Source organism: Ixodes scapularis, unplaced genomic scaffold (genome assembly GCF_016920785.2).
Source record: "Ixodes scapularis isolate PalLabHiFi unplaced genomic scaffold, ASM1692078v2 PGA_scaffold2__306_contigs__length_199485367, whole genome shotgun sequence".
In the NCBI taxonomy this organism is placed as follows: domain Eukaryota; kingdom Metazoa; phylum Arthropoda; class Arachnida; order Ixodida; family Ixodidae; genus Ixodes; species Ixodes scapularis.
The window spans coordinates 155,958,973-155,972,658 of NW_024609857.1; the positions used below are offsets into that span (position 1 = coordinate 155,958,973).

Consider the following 13,686-nt stretch of genomic DNA (forward strand, 5'->3'; position numbering starts at 1 on the left):
TTCTTCCTAATTCTGAAGGTTACGCATTTCATTTGCATTGTTCTATTATTTTTTATGTGTGTTTTCTTCAGACTTGGACGTAGTTCAACTACTCTACTCAAACTACTGCAGTTTAACTACTTTTTTGAGTAACTTGGTAACTTTCAATTACAATTTGATTTGGGTAATTAGTAGTTTAATTTAACTACTTTTTTCAGGTAACTTCTACTCAAATTACTAACTACTTTCGAAATTATATAGGGCTAATTTTGCCCATCACGAAAGTTTGAGCTAAGAAATGAGTAAGACGCCGGCATGATGAAGAGGCATTCCCTAACATGGGGCCCCCTTGTTCGGAAGGTGTCCTTGGGTCAAGGTGGCGACGAGCAGCCAAAACATAACACCCCACGCACGAATGCAGGAAGAGATGCTTAACAAGCCTTGGTCGGGTATTGACCTAATCCGGTAATGCACGCAGGCGTCGCGTTTCCAGCTGCAACCGTGAAAGACGGGGACACTCCGATAGTTGTTGTCTGTCTTTAATGAGTTCTGACTCAAGCGGTAGGTTCCACGGGAGGCGCCACTGGAATGACCTCGCAGCTGGGCGCCTGTTCCCATGGTCGCCTTGTCGTAAGCGCATACACCTTTGCAAAGCCGGACTCCCCCGCGCACAAACCCTGGCACAGATAATCCGTTCATGGAAGCACGTTCCCGCTTCCAGCTGCAACTGTATACGAGCGACGATGCTTGTTTACGTAATCCTTCGTGTCCTTCCGACCATCCACGCCAGGGAGACCTCCTCTTTGTTAAAAACGATTTACTTGTCAGGCGTGTCAGACGCGTCAGAATATTGTAGTCGCCGGCGAGGATTGGGAGTTACCCTTGGGAGATCCTTTTGTTGGACCCGGCGTCAGCGGCGAAGTATACTTCGGTTCATCTTCTGTTAGACCAAAACATTTCTTTTTTCAGTAGCGTAGCACTAGCACTACAACGGGACGCGCAGTCGTCCGGATGATCACATCGTCGTGGCGCGAGACTTGAACCCTTGACGGTCTGGTGCACTCGCTCAGCGTACTCTCAGAACGACGTCGGAATAAAGAGGGGCCAGTCATAACAATCTCAACTTGACAAAGAAAAAATAAAAAAGGAGGAAAGTTTGTTATAAAAGACCCTCTACCCGAGGCGAACCTCACATGTTTCGTCATGGACACCTAAGATGCCGACACTCGCTTACTCGACCCTGCACAGCCTGTTTCTCAAATTCAACGCTGCCGCTCCATTCAGTGTCACGGTGGAACGTCTATTTAGCTTGGCTGGGGACGTCTTTAAAAGAAAAAGGGGAAAACTCTCCTTTCAAAAACTTTGAAAGTCAATTGCCTCTGCGAGCGAATAAACTATTTTGGCGAAAACGCAAGCTATAAATAGACTGCATTTATTTTAGGCTCGCAGGGTTTTTCATTGATCAAAACTGCTGTTCATTTCGCCACCACAAAAATATAAAAAAAAGTAACTTCGAAAGTAACTTGAAAGTAACTCGCTACTTTTTAGAGTAGTTAGTAGTTTACTCAATTACTATTACAAATGCGTAATTTCTACTCTACTCCAATTACTTTTGGCGTCGATACTCAGTAACTTAACTTAACTACCTTTTTTGAGTAATTCGTACATGTCTGGTTTTCCTACATCATGCCGAAGGTTCGGACCATTATTTTTTTGCTTGTAGCTTTGAGCTGAATTCTTTCCTTTTCTATCATGTACTTCCTCGGTGCCTCCTCGGATTTCTATTGTGAATTGAAATAAGCCTCTTTTCGAAAACTGTGGGAAAAAAAATCGGTTTTTTTCTTGCACTTTCTTGGCAAAAGCAGGAACAACACGGAATGTATTTCATGTTGCTTTACTGTAAGGATGCACAGGTGAACTTATCACAAACATTTCGTGCCCCAGAGGTGAGTACGAGCTTTCGAGGCGTAGGCGTCAATTTTTCAAGCTCGTTTTACAGTGAACATTCTGCTTGGGACACCCTAAACATTAGAGCTAAAAAACTCACTATTACCGCTTAAAAAAAAATGCTTTGTTTTTACAGGCAAAGAATTAAGCTTGAGATATTTGAGCAACCACAAAAACAACAAATATGTGCAGGTCAGTTTCAGAGACTCAAGTGCTAACTTGCGAGCAACGTTCACGAGACTGGGTCTTTAAAGCATGAAATACTTTATAACGATACCCCCAATTCCAAAATTGTGTTCGTCCGTCCATCTGTCCGTGCATTTGTCACTGAAATCAGCGGGAAAACAGATATCACGAGACCTATACACAAATTCAGTTTCTCGGCTAAATTTAGCGGGAAAATTGATGTAACGTGACGCGATATCACGGTACATACAGATCAATTCAGTTTCCCTGCTAAATTTGGCGGAAAATTTTACGTCACATGATTTTACACCACTTCAATTTCCGTGCTACATTTGGCGGGAACGTGGCGTCACCTGACGTCACGTGACCTCTATGTTTTAGAGAAATTGGCGTCACGTGACCGGTACGTCAACCTAGTTTTTCCGCTAAGTTTTGCGGGAAATTGACGTCACGGGGCCCCTTCACCAATTCAGCTACCCGCTAAATTTAGCGGGAAAATTCACGCCTAGGCACACAGACCAATTCAGTTTCCCCACTGAATTTAACGGGGGAAATCGACGTCATGTGACCTACAAGTCTGCATAATTTCTCCGCTAAATTTAGTGCGAAAATTGACCTCTTGTGGTCACAACATCAATTCAATCTCCACGCTCAATTTAGCGGGAAAATTGATGTCACGTGACCACAACACCAATTCGATTCCCTGCAAAACTTACCGGACATATTCAGTTTGTCGCTAAATTTAGCGAGAAAATTGACGTCATGTGACCTTAACACCAATTCAATGCCCTGAATTTAGCAGGGAACTTTCCCTCTAAGTCTAGCGGAAAAAATTACTTTTTTCATGGCTGACGTGACACCAAGTCATGTGAGGTCATTTTCTCCTCTTAGCGGGGAAGCTGAATTGATGTTGAGGTCTCGTGACGTCAATTTTTTGCTACGTTTAGCTGGGAAACTGTGGGAGGAGGGGAGGGTAAAGAGCAAGGGGATGGGAGGAACTGGAGGGGGAGGAGGGGAGGGTACAGAGGAAAAGGAGAAGAGAGGAGGAGAGGGTACGGGGGAGGGGGAGGAGGGGCATACCTTCTCCTCCGTACTCACCCCTCCCCCTCCACAAGAGCTGCGCTCTAATTTCGCATTACAGAGGTTTGTCTTTCATATTTTCATGTTTCCATTAAGAAACTTTTTTAAAAGTAAACATTTGCCAGAGTTCCGTCTGGTCTGGAGCAATTAATTATTAAAAAGTTGAAACGCCAACCAAGCTTTTCTAGGGACCCTACGTTTCGAAGCCCATTCGGCCCCATCTTTAGGGGCTCAACGGCCATAGCCGTAGTCGCCCCTGAAGAGGCCGAATTGGCTTCGAAACGTAGGGGCCCTCTAGGAGGGCTTGGTTGGTGTTTCAACTTTTTAATAAGAAACTGTCTTGTTTGTTTCACTCTCTTCAACGGTTATCGTGTTAGGTGACGGGCCAGGCCGCGCTCCTTGTCCAATTGACGCGCCAGTGCCTTCCAGTCCTTCATATATTCGAGGAAGCGGTGCACGCAGAGAGATTTGCTCACAACCTTGGTCAGCCTTTCTTCAAAGGGAACGATGAAGTTACGCTCCAAGCTTGTTCCCAGCTGGTACTGCGGAAACAAAAAAAGATATAGCGTGAGATGTAGGCATCTGAATTACGTTTTTTTACAGGAAGCTCCAGACTGTGAATGGTTCATTGCTTGTGGATGGGGCCAGCTGAACATTAAAATTTCATGAAAAAGCTACAGATTATTTCAGCCATAACTCTACTGCCTAACTTGAAACATTTCATTGAACGATAACGTAAGGCCGGAATGTATTCTGCGTGGTAAAAATTGTGCTTTTCCACTTTCACCTTTCTGCTAGTGAAAACGTTTGCCTTATTGAGGATAATTTTGAAATGAAGTAGTGATTTCAAATACATATGGTAGGAAGGAACATAATAGAAAAGTGTATGGCAGATGTTATTGAAAGGGTTTTGCCTACTTCGGCGGATCTGACGAAAGTCACCCAATTCCCGTTGGGCGTGGCAACGCTCAAAACGCCCCCATGCGGAGTTTTATTTGCTCCGGTCGGCGCTTTCTTGTCGTAACCGATGTGCCTGGAACAGTGTTACCAATTTGGCGGGTTTTTTTTTTAGTTGTCAAGCGGGACAAGTGAGCGTTTTGCGGGCGGTGAGATTTTGAGCGATTTTCAAGTCAGGTTAGCGTTTTTAATGGCGGTCTAAGATGCTCTCAGATTTACATTTATGAATCATAAATAACTTAATTTCTGTAGTAAGCTAGAGTCATGGTTTAAAAAAGAAAACACACACGAAACAATTAGATGTGTAGGGACGAAGACAGACAGTATTGTTCTTTGTACTGTCTGTCTTTTCGTTTTCGTAGAGTCATGATCTTTCCGTTTCTTCACTCTGTCTTTTTGTTTTTGTAGAGTCCTAGAGTCGCTATTTTGGCTTACTGCCAGCAAAATTGTTTTCAGTAATAGCAACGCCTGAGACGCCATCGACATATCACAATGGCAAACCTCGAAACTCATCTTCAACTGATTTGTTCGCGCATGACTCAGTTCGTTTTCCAGCTCTCCCAGATAAAATGCGCCATTAAACTATGCACATAAATTTAGGAAATATGGGGGCAATATAGTTATAAGCTTCGATACCGGAGTTTGTATGGTGTAGGTGACGGTAGACGAGTCAGACACACCGGAAAATGCTATAACTTTTTCCAAAGCATGCGAATCTGGTCACTGAAGCTTCCAAATACCAAAACAACATTGCATTAATTATCGAATGATGGAGGTGAACGTCGGTAGGTTTGGCAGACAATGCGCCTGCTAACACAAGCATGGTAACAGTAAGATTATGCAATGAACATCGGTTTGTGCATGGAAGCAATTTGCGTCGAACAACGTAACTCCCTTTAAAGAGTTTCTTTTTTATTTATTATGTTATTATGGACTGAATATGGCAATGTATTATGTGATCCAAATATTGAGCGTATTAAATGGTTTCCCATAATTACTACAGCTGGTGTTCGCTTTTTGCGTTTGCAACACTGGTCGGTGAACTATGCGTACAATATCTCCAACAATAGAATAGGAGTGGAGTTTCGAAATCCTGAAAGTTTCCGTTCTTTATCCATTCTCAATACGTTCTCGTCAATATATTATGACACCTCATCAAACCTCAAGAGTTTCATGCTGTGAGAAGATTGCAATAATAATAAAAATAATAATAATTATAATAAGGTTTATTTCCCATTCGGTACAGGAATGGAGGAAACAGAGGGAAAAATCTGTTCAACAGTTTGACGGAGCCCCCTGCTCCCTTACAGCTCCACATGACAGATTCAAATACAAAGCAACAGCAAAAATATCAACATTGTATACAAACATAGATTATAACCCATCGCAGAAAACTAATATATTCAATTCAAATAAAAAATAAATCCTGCATTGTGACAGAAAATATATCAACGTTTTTGTTTAAGAGGAAATTTAGTAAAGTATTTAGCATATACTTTAGAGACTGCAAGGAATAGTTGCTATGGCAAAGAGGCACAGCCCGACGTGTCGCCGAACGAGTTGGATAGGAGGTAACACATTCCTTTAGTTTAGAAAGTTTAGCCAAAATATCCACGTTTCTTTTTTTTTCTACCTTAAAGCGGACCATCAGTTTATACTTATACATATCGAAAACACGCAACAAATTATAGTTTTTAAACAAACCCTCGGAGCTTGAAATATAAGAAACATTAGCTACGAGGCGGACAAATTTTTTTGTAGTAGGTGTATTTTTTGTAGATTTGACTGGTGGTTGTACCCCATACCAAGTGGAAGTAGTTTAAGTGGGATGTAAATAGAGTTTGATATATAAGTAGTTTAACGTTGTTTGGTAAAATAAAACGGTTTCGTGAGACTAATCCAAGACTTTTAAAATTCTCCACTAACTCTATAACATTTGATTTTATTACGAGACTTTTCGTCATAAATACGCTTTTATTTTTGGTTCGAAAGAGAATTGCTTTGGTTTTACTAATAATGATTTAAGCCTTTGTCGGATGTCCAATTTTGCAACCCTGTTAAAGCATCATTTGCGCAGTTCATAAGTTCATCACTAGTGTTAGCCGAATATAAAAGGGGTGTATCGTCTGCATATATAACAAATTTAGCAAGATAATCTATGTTAACAATATCATTATTGGGTGATTTCAGATAAGATCGACCAAAGGATGGCTAGTCGACATTTTCAAATCAACTGATGTTTTTATACGTTATTGTCTAGTGTCTGGTAGGAACGAATCCAAACTTAGTTTTGACTAGAAAAAATACTTGGGGACAGGAAAAATCGTAAGGCATGAGGTGGTGGACAGTTGCATTAACGCGCACTGATGGAGGGGGCCCGTTTGAGAGTGAATGACTAAAGCGATAACATTAGGAAAACTCTAATACGTTTTAGGCGCAAACTATGGGTATAGCTTGCTTGTAATATAAAGTAATCATATTTATTTAAAATTTATTTATTTTTCTAAAAATTGACAAACATGCCTGCTCGAACGACAAATGGCAAACTTTGGAGGTCTGTATCTCATGAAATAATTTAATCATTATAATATAATTTGCAGATATTATTCTACTAATATATAGCTAATATTTAAAAAATAACTAAGGTATCTGTGTGATACAATAGTTAGGATATATTTAGTCAAACATGGAAAAAAAATCAAACAAAGAAAAATTCCGATGCGAATAAAAAAAGAACACCACCCTCGATTTTTTTTAAATTTAGGTAACCTGTTATACTCTATTTCGGCATTCATTTCCATTAAAAACATGTTGCATCATTTTATTTAGAAAGAAGATACAACTCCCCAAAGTAGGGTCCTTTTTCAAAGCCTACACTTAGCAGTATTTTATACAAGAACTGACTCTGAGTTCCAGTTTCATGAAACCAACACACATCTTTTATATATTTTTATTCAGATGAGGCCAATGATAACTAAAGAAATCGTTCACACACTTAAATTAAGGAGAAACTACTGTGTACAAAGAGGTATCATATTACGGACTAGTGATCCGAGAAAAGATCATGCAGCCATCGGCCACTAGGAACTTTGTTTACTTTATTCTCCTGCGACACTATATGCTATTCCCTCTTCCGCTCTACCTTCATCTCTCTCTCTCTCTCTCTCATATATATCCCTGATATATATCCAGAATATATATATATTGGAAAAACCACCATGAAAATCAAACTGGCCAAGCTGGTAACTAAGCTGGTCAATCTGGTCAATGTGGTAGTCAAACTGGTATAACTGACAATCAAGCTGGTTTAAGCTGGGCAAGGTAGAATTTAAGCTGGTCAGTCTGGTTTAAGTAAAAACCAGCATGGTCTAACTAGAGTCTGGTTTTAGATTCAATCTGGTGTAGCTGGGAGCCAGTCTGGTCCTAACTGGTCAAACTGGTTTTTCATGGAGCCGATGTGGTCAAGCTGGGAGACAAGCTGGTCATGCTGGGAGACAAGCTGGTGAATCTGGTCGAACAAATAATCGTGGTGGTCAAGCTGGTCATGCTGGGAGCGCGCACGCCAAGGTCGGCTAGAGATAGCCGAAATGGCATTGCTGGGAGCGCGCGCGCCAAGGTCGGTTTAGGATAAAACGACGCCACGTCCTGTTCTTTGTCCTCTCGTTTTTGGAAGACAACAGGGCGCGTCAGGCGCGCTGCAAGCTACATTTGTGTGTGAGAAGAGAGAGAGAGTGGTAGGAACGGAGAATTTTAGACGCGTTTGGTTATCTTCGGCAGATTTTCGAAGGGAGGGCTGTGTGCGCGTTGTTTGGAGACTAGTTGAACGACGATGCAAGCGAAGCGGGTTTTGAGGAGACAGTGAGCGGCAGTCCGTTCAGTGCGGGAAGATGTCGGACGTCCCGACTGCAGCGTCGCTTCGTGTCTTAGAACGTGTGTGTGCTCGTGAATGACGGTGGTGCCGAGGAGTATCGCCAATGCCAGACAAGCCACACGGATTTCCTCGCCTCTGCCGAACACGCAAGTTGCCGCTTCGCCCCCATCACTGGCGGCACCCCAGGTTCGCTTCTCTCATCCGAGTAGTTTCTTCTTCAGCTATGGCCTGTTTTTGGCGTGTGTCTAGTATTTTTTGTGTTGAAAGATAAGCAATCTGGTGTTATTAACATTGTTCGCTTTGCACCGAGAACCACTGCCTGTGCGTCGGTTAGTACAGTGTGAGCGCCGAGGATATGTAGCATCACAGTTCATGTGAGGCGGCCGCAAGTACGAAAATAATAAATTGGATGCCGAGTTGGCTTTTCTGAAGAGCTTGGCTTGTTTATCCTGTGCATTTATTGAAACAGTTTAAACTGGTTGGGAAGTCCACCAGCATGACCAGTATAACCACCATGACCAGCATGCCAAACTGGGCATGCTGGGGCAAATGACCCAGCTTGAAGCTGGGACCAGGTCAACCAGCATGACCAGCATGCCAAGGTGGGCATGCTGGGGCAATAACCCAGCTTGAAGCTGGGACCAGATCAACCATCATGACCAGCATGCCAAGCTGGGAATGCTGGGGCAATAACCCAGCTTGAAGCTGGGACCAGCTTAAGCTGGTTTTTTCAATAGGGGCAAGCATTCCCTTTCTGCGTGGTAGTGTTCTGTGGCTAGCAAAAATCATTTCCTCGCTAAGCTCACGATAATGGCAAAATAGTTGCCGGAAACCGCAGACGACACTCGTCGCTAGTTCTGGCAAAACGGCCGATACAATCTCTTTTTCGCCTTTCCCCGCTCGCTGTCAAGGACAAGGGGGTTCGCTTCAACCAGCAAAACATGGCCGCCGACGGCTGTTTACTGAGCAGTCATGCCTGTCGCCATCTCACTCGCTGGCACAAAGGGGCACACCTCACACAAAGGTGTGCCCCTTTGTGCCTGATAATATCAGGCACAAAGGGGCACACCAACCGGCAGCATTATCCCCAAATACTCGAGCCTCGCGTAAATACATAGAGTGTAAACGCTGTCGCCATGTTATCGTAGTAAGACCGCCCCCCCCCCTCCCCCAACGGGGGACTGCAGTACGCGACGGCGTACTAACACAACGGCGACGATATCGACATCGCGGGCTCCGAATTTTCCCATAGTTCTACTCCACGGGCATTTCTCGAAACGCTTGATATTGTGTACGCCCGCCTGGAAGGATTTCAGGCGCGTAGTTAAGATAAGGCGGTTCTCCGCGGCAAAAGAAAGCAATTTCACAAAAGCTTAAAAGCGGCGGCGACGCGTGTGCGGTGAACGCTTGTAGTTTTGGTGTAGACAGGGTGTGTGTGTTCTCGTTGTTGACACCAGCCGGCGATAAGGCACTGCAGGCGGTAGCTCAGTACAGCAAGGGCTAATCCGAGTGACCATCAACGTAACCCCACCACCAACCCCTCGCGAACCGGTCGCCGACATGGCTCAGGCTGTGTCATGAACCACGTGGTAGAAGCTCGGGTGCTTTCATATCAGCGCGTGGAGGGACGACAGTGCGATTCCGGAAAGTCTTTTTCGAAGGCCGCTGACCACAATTTTTTGTCTGGAGACTTTCCCTCTTTCTTCCTTTGACGTGGATCAAGCTTTGCCGACAGCCTCAGTTGTGACCTCTCTTTTCAAATGTACGTTTGCAGTGAGTGAGCTCCTCAGCCTCGGACTTGTCACTTGTGCACCCAGTAGTTCTTTCACTTGGCAATTATATGCCATCAGTTGGGGTTTAATTTCTATTATTTATGTATACATTATGAAGACGTCCTGGAGCTCCGAACGAGTGTTTTGTGCAGATTACTTTTGCAAACACAAAAAGACTATACCAAAGCAGCGGAATTTTCGAAGTGTTGGCGAGTTGGACCTAAACTCGTTGAAGCAAATTCTTCCGCCTGACTGTTCCACCAAAGTGAGTGCGACGGACTACCTGTGCTACCATTGCTTCATGCACATCACTAAGGAGATCTTGATGCGAAGCTCAGAGCAGTGCCCTGACATATTTGTGCCAGCTGAAGAAGCAATTGAAGATCTAAATCGCAGCATACTACCTACAGATGTGTCGCCGCTGAGACAACCAAGCGTCGTAAGAAGTCGGGACAGGCCTGCCTATGTCAAGAGAAAGCAGACAGAACTGGAGCAGGTTGCTGTTAAGAATATACGCTCAAGGCTACGTATTGCGTACGACAGGGACGCACCATCGGGGTCGTCCGAACCAACATGCTCCACATGCACTGAGTGGGTGGACAACTTTCGGCAGGCCTTTGAAACCGCCACCTCTCTCCGGGAACGTTGTCAACTGCTTACACTGCTGCCGTCAACACTGACGAAGAATGAGGTTCAAAAGATGATTCCACAGGCCTCAATGTACCTCATCAGTAAATCCCGAAAACTCAAGGAAAAGCATGGCGTGTGGTATGAGCCGGATCCTTACACGAGGTGCAAGGTGAGCCTTGAGAACCTGTCTGCTGCCCTAGAGTACTTCACGAAAGACGAGCTACAATGTTCGCGCCAAAGTCCCAACCAGAAGGACGTAATCTCTGTCATGCTCAACGGAGAGAAAACGTTCGTGCCAAAGCGCTTCATGACACGCTCAATACGAGAGGCGTTCCGTATATACAAAGACAAGCATCCCGATTCCGGCGTTGGGCTAACGAAATTTTATTCGTTGCGCCCTAGATGGGTCCAATGTATTCCACACCAGGAAGTGTGCGTTTGTGTGCGCTGCGCCAATTATTATCTTTGTATTGCCGCTCTAGAGAACGTTACAGGCTCAACATTCAACACTGGTGAAATGAACTCGGCATTTCTGTGCGACCCAGCAACAGAACTGTGCCTTCAAGGAGACTGTGATCACTGCCCAAAAGGCCAGTTTCTTACACTCCAGGAACTTGATATCCCGGAGGATGAAGAGATTGTGCTTGCAACATGGGAGTCCGGCGACCTTGTGAAAAAAACTTTGGAACCTGAGACTTTCCTAAAAGTCATCCAAGTGACGGTTGGAAGTTGGGTACTTCACAACCATATCCGGCAAACGCAAGGTAAACCGATCTACGATGAAAAACAGTGCATGCAACGCGGGAGCATTGTCTTTCATTTTGACTTTGCTGAAAACTGGACCATCGTGCTTCCTGACGAAGTGCAAGCATATCACTGGAAAAAAAAACAAGTTTCGATATTTACATGTGTAGTGACGACAAGAAAATCTACAAACAGCTTTGCCATCATCAGTGAGGACCTGTGTCACGACGCCGCTCACGCTTGCTTGGCTCTAGAAAAAGTGAAGGAGTGGGTTGAAGACAACGTTGCGGTATACTCGTACGTGACGTACGTAAGTGACGGCGCCGCCAGTCATTTCAAGAATCGCTACCAGCTTCACCAATTTGCAAAGGACGATTGCCCACAAGCCCAGTGGTTATTTTCTGCATCTGGACATGGGAAAAATGCATGTGACGGAGTTGGCGGACTCGTGAAGCACCAGGCCACGCTGAACAACCTGAGAGAACGTTCAGTAAGCGCAATTCAGACGGCCTGGACAATGGTGAGCGTTCTATCAAAGAAACTGAAAGGCGTGCATCTTGTATATCTGGACGAAAATGAGGTTGTTCGGTATCGTGAACAAAAAAAAGAAGAGTGGCTGACGGTGCGCGCCTTCCCTGGCATTCAGTCTTGGCACGCGTGGCGGCTCAGCAAGTCATCAACAGAAGGGACCTGTGACGTATATGTAGCACGGACAGTCGGATCTGCTTGGAAGCAACTTTATTAAATGGGTACAGCGAGGAAAACCTTAGCGTAAAGTGCCGAATTTGATTTCCCAAGGACTACTCATTTTGAATGCAGGGACATCTTATATATCACATTTTTCTTCACGGGGTATTTAACCTACTGTTTTTGTTGGTGGTTACTAATAATTTTTATCTGATCACTATAAAAAAATCCCAAAATGTTATCCTCGAGCAGGATAAAATATATCGGCTTGCCACGATTCATTCATACACCGAGAGCATCGAAGCTGCTCCAGTTAGGCACTATGGCATCCGTCACCTGAAATTGTTTGTAATCGTAAATACACAGCCAACCTAAATATCTTACTATTATATCTTTGTTTTTGTGTGTGGAAGTAAAGTTATTTATTTTACTCTAGATGTAAAATATACCGGAAGGTACAACTTCACACTGCATCATCTTTTCTCAAATCATTAGTCTCTAATATGATACCACTTTGTACGCTTATGTAAAATGCTGTATATAGTTTCTCCTCCCTTTTACTGTGTGACCGATCGCTCTTTTTATCAATGACCTCATCTGAATAAATGTATATAAAAGATTTGTGCAAGTTTCATGAAACTGGAACTCAGAGTCACTTCTTGTATAGGACACTGCTAAGTGTAGGCTTTGAAAAAGGACCCTACTTTGGGGATTTCTTTTTTCTTTGACAGTGCAATGATGCAACATGTTTTTAATAGAAATGAATGCCGAAATAGAGTATAACAGGGTACCCAAATTTTAAAAAAATCGAAGGTGGTGTTTTTTTTTTATTCGCATTGGAATTTTTCTTTGTTTGATTTTTTTCCCATGTTTGCCTAAATATATTGTAACTATTGTGTCACTCAGATACCTTATTTATTTTTTCAATAATAGCCATATATTAGTAAAATAATATCTGCAAGTTATGTAATAATCATTAAATTATTTCATGAGATACAGATTTCCAAAGTTTGCCATTTGTCGTTCGAGCAGGCATGTTTGGCAATTTTTAGAAAACTAAATAAATTTTTAATAAATAATATTACTTTATATTACAAGCAAGTTGTACCCATAGTGTGTTTGTAAAAAGTTTTAAAATTCTCCTAATTTTATTGTTTTAATTATTCACTTTCAAACTTGCCCCCTCCATCAGTGCGCGTTATTGCAACTGTCCACCTCCCTGCCTTACGATTTTTCTTGTCTCCAAATTTTTTTTCTGGTCAAAACTAAGTGTGGATTCGTTTATACCAGACACTAGACAATGTCATATAAAAACATCAGTTGATTTAAAAATGTCGACCAGCCACCCTTTGGTCGATCTTATCTGAAATCACCCTATTATAAATGTTAAATGACAAAGGTCCCAAAACACTCCCCTGTGGTACACCGGAGAAAACAGACTTTGTATTAGATGAAAAGCCATTTAAATAGACAAACTGCTTACGATTACTCAAATATGACTGAAACAACGTAAGTCCTTGGCCCCGAATTCCATAAAGATAAAGTTTTTTAGTAATAAATTATGGTTTAAATAATCGAATGTTTTCGTGAAATCAATAAATATGGCTAAAGACATCTGGTTTGCCTCAAAACTCTCTAAAATAAATTATTTTTGTTCTAGTAATGCTAGATCTGTCGAACGATGCTTCATGAACCCAAATTGATCATTAGTAATTACGCGATACTTATTTAAAAAAATCTGACAGACGACGGCGAATAAGTTTTTCTAAGCCCTTAGAAAAAAGCCGGTAAGATAGATAGGTCTATAATTCATTATGCCGTTTTTTGTCTCCC

At 42.8% G+C, this 13,686-nt stretch overlaps 1 protein-coding gene across 1 annotated transcript in view; it reads right to left on the minus strand.

Annotated features, from left to right (window-relative positions):
* Window positions 1-3,557: 3,557 nt before the first annotated feature.
* Window positions 3,558-13,686, minus strand: part of LOC120847535 (glucoside xylosyltransferase 1-like) — an 80,080-nt gene continuing 69,951 nt past the window's right edge. The window contains exon 5 of the mRNA XM_040219340.1: window positions 3,558-3,734. Within this exon, the coding sequence (XP_040075274.1) occupies window positions 3,558-3,734 (177 nt within the window). The remainder of the gene's footprint in view (window positions 3,735-13,686) is intronic.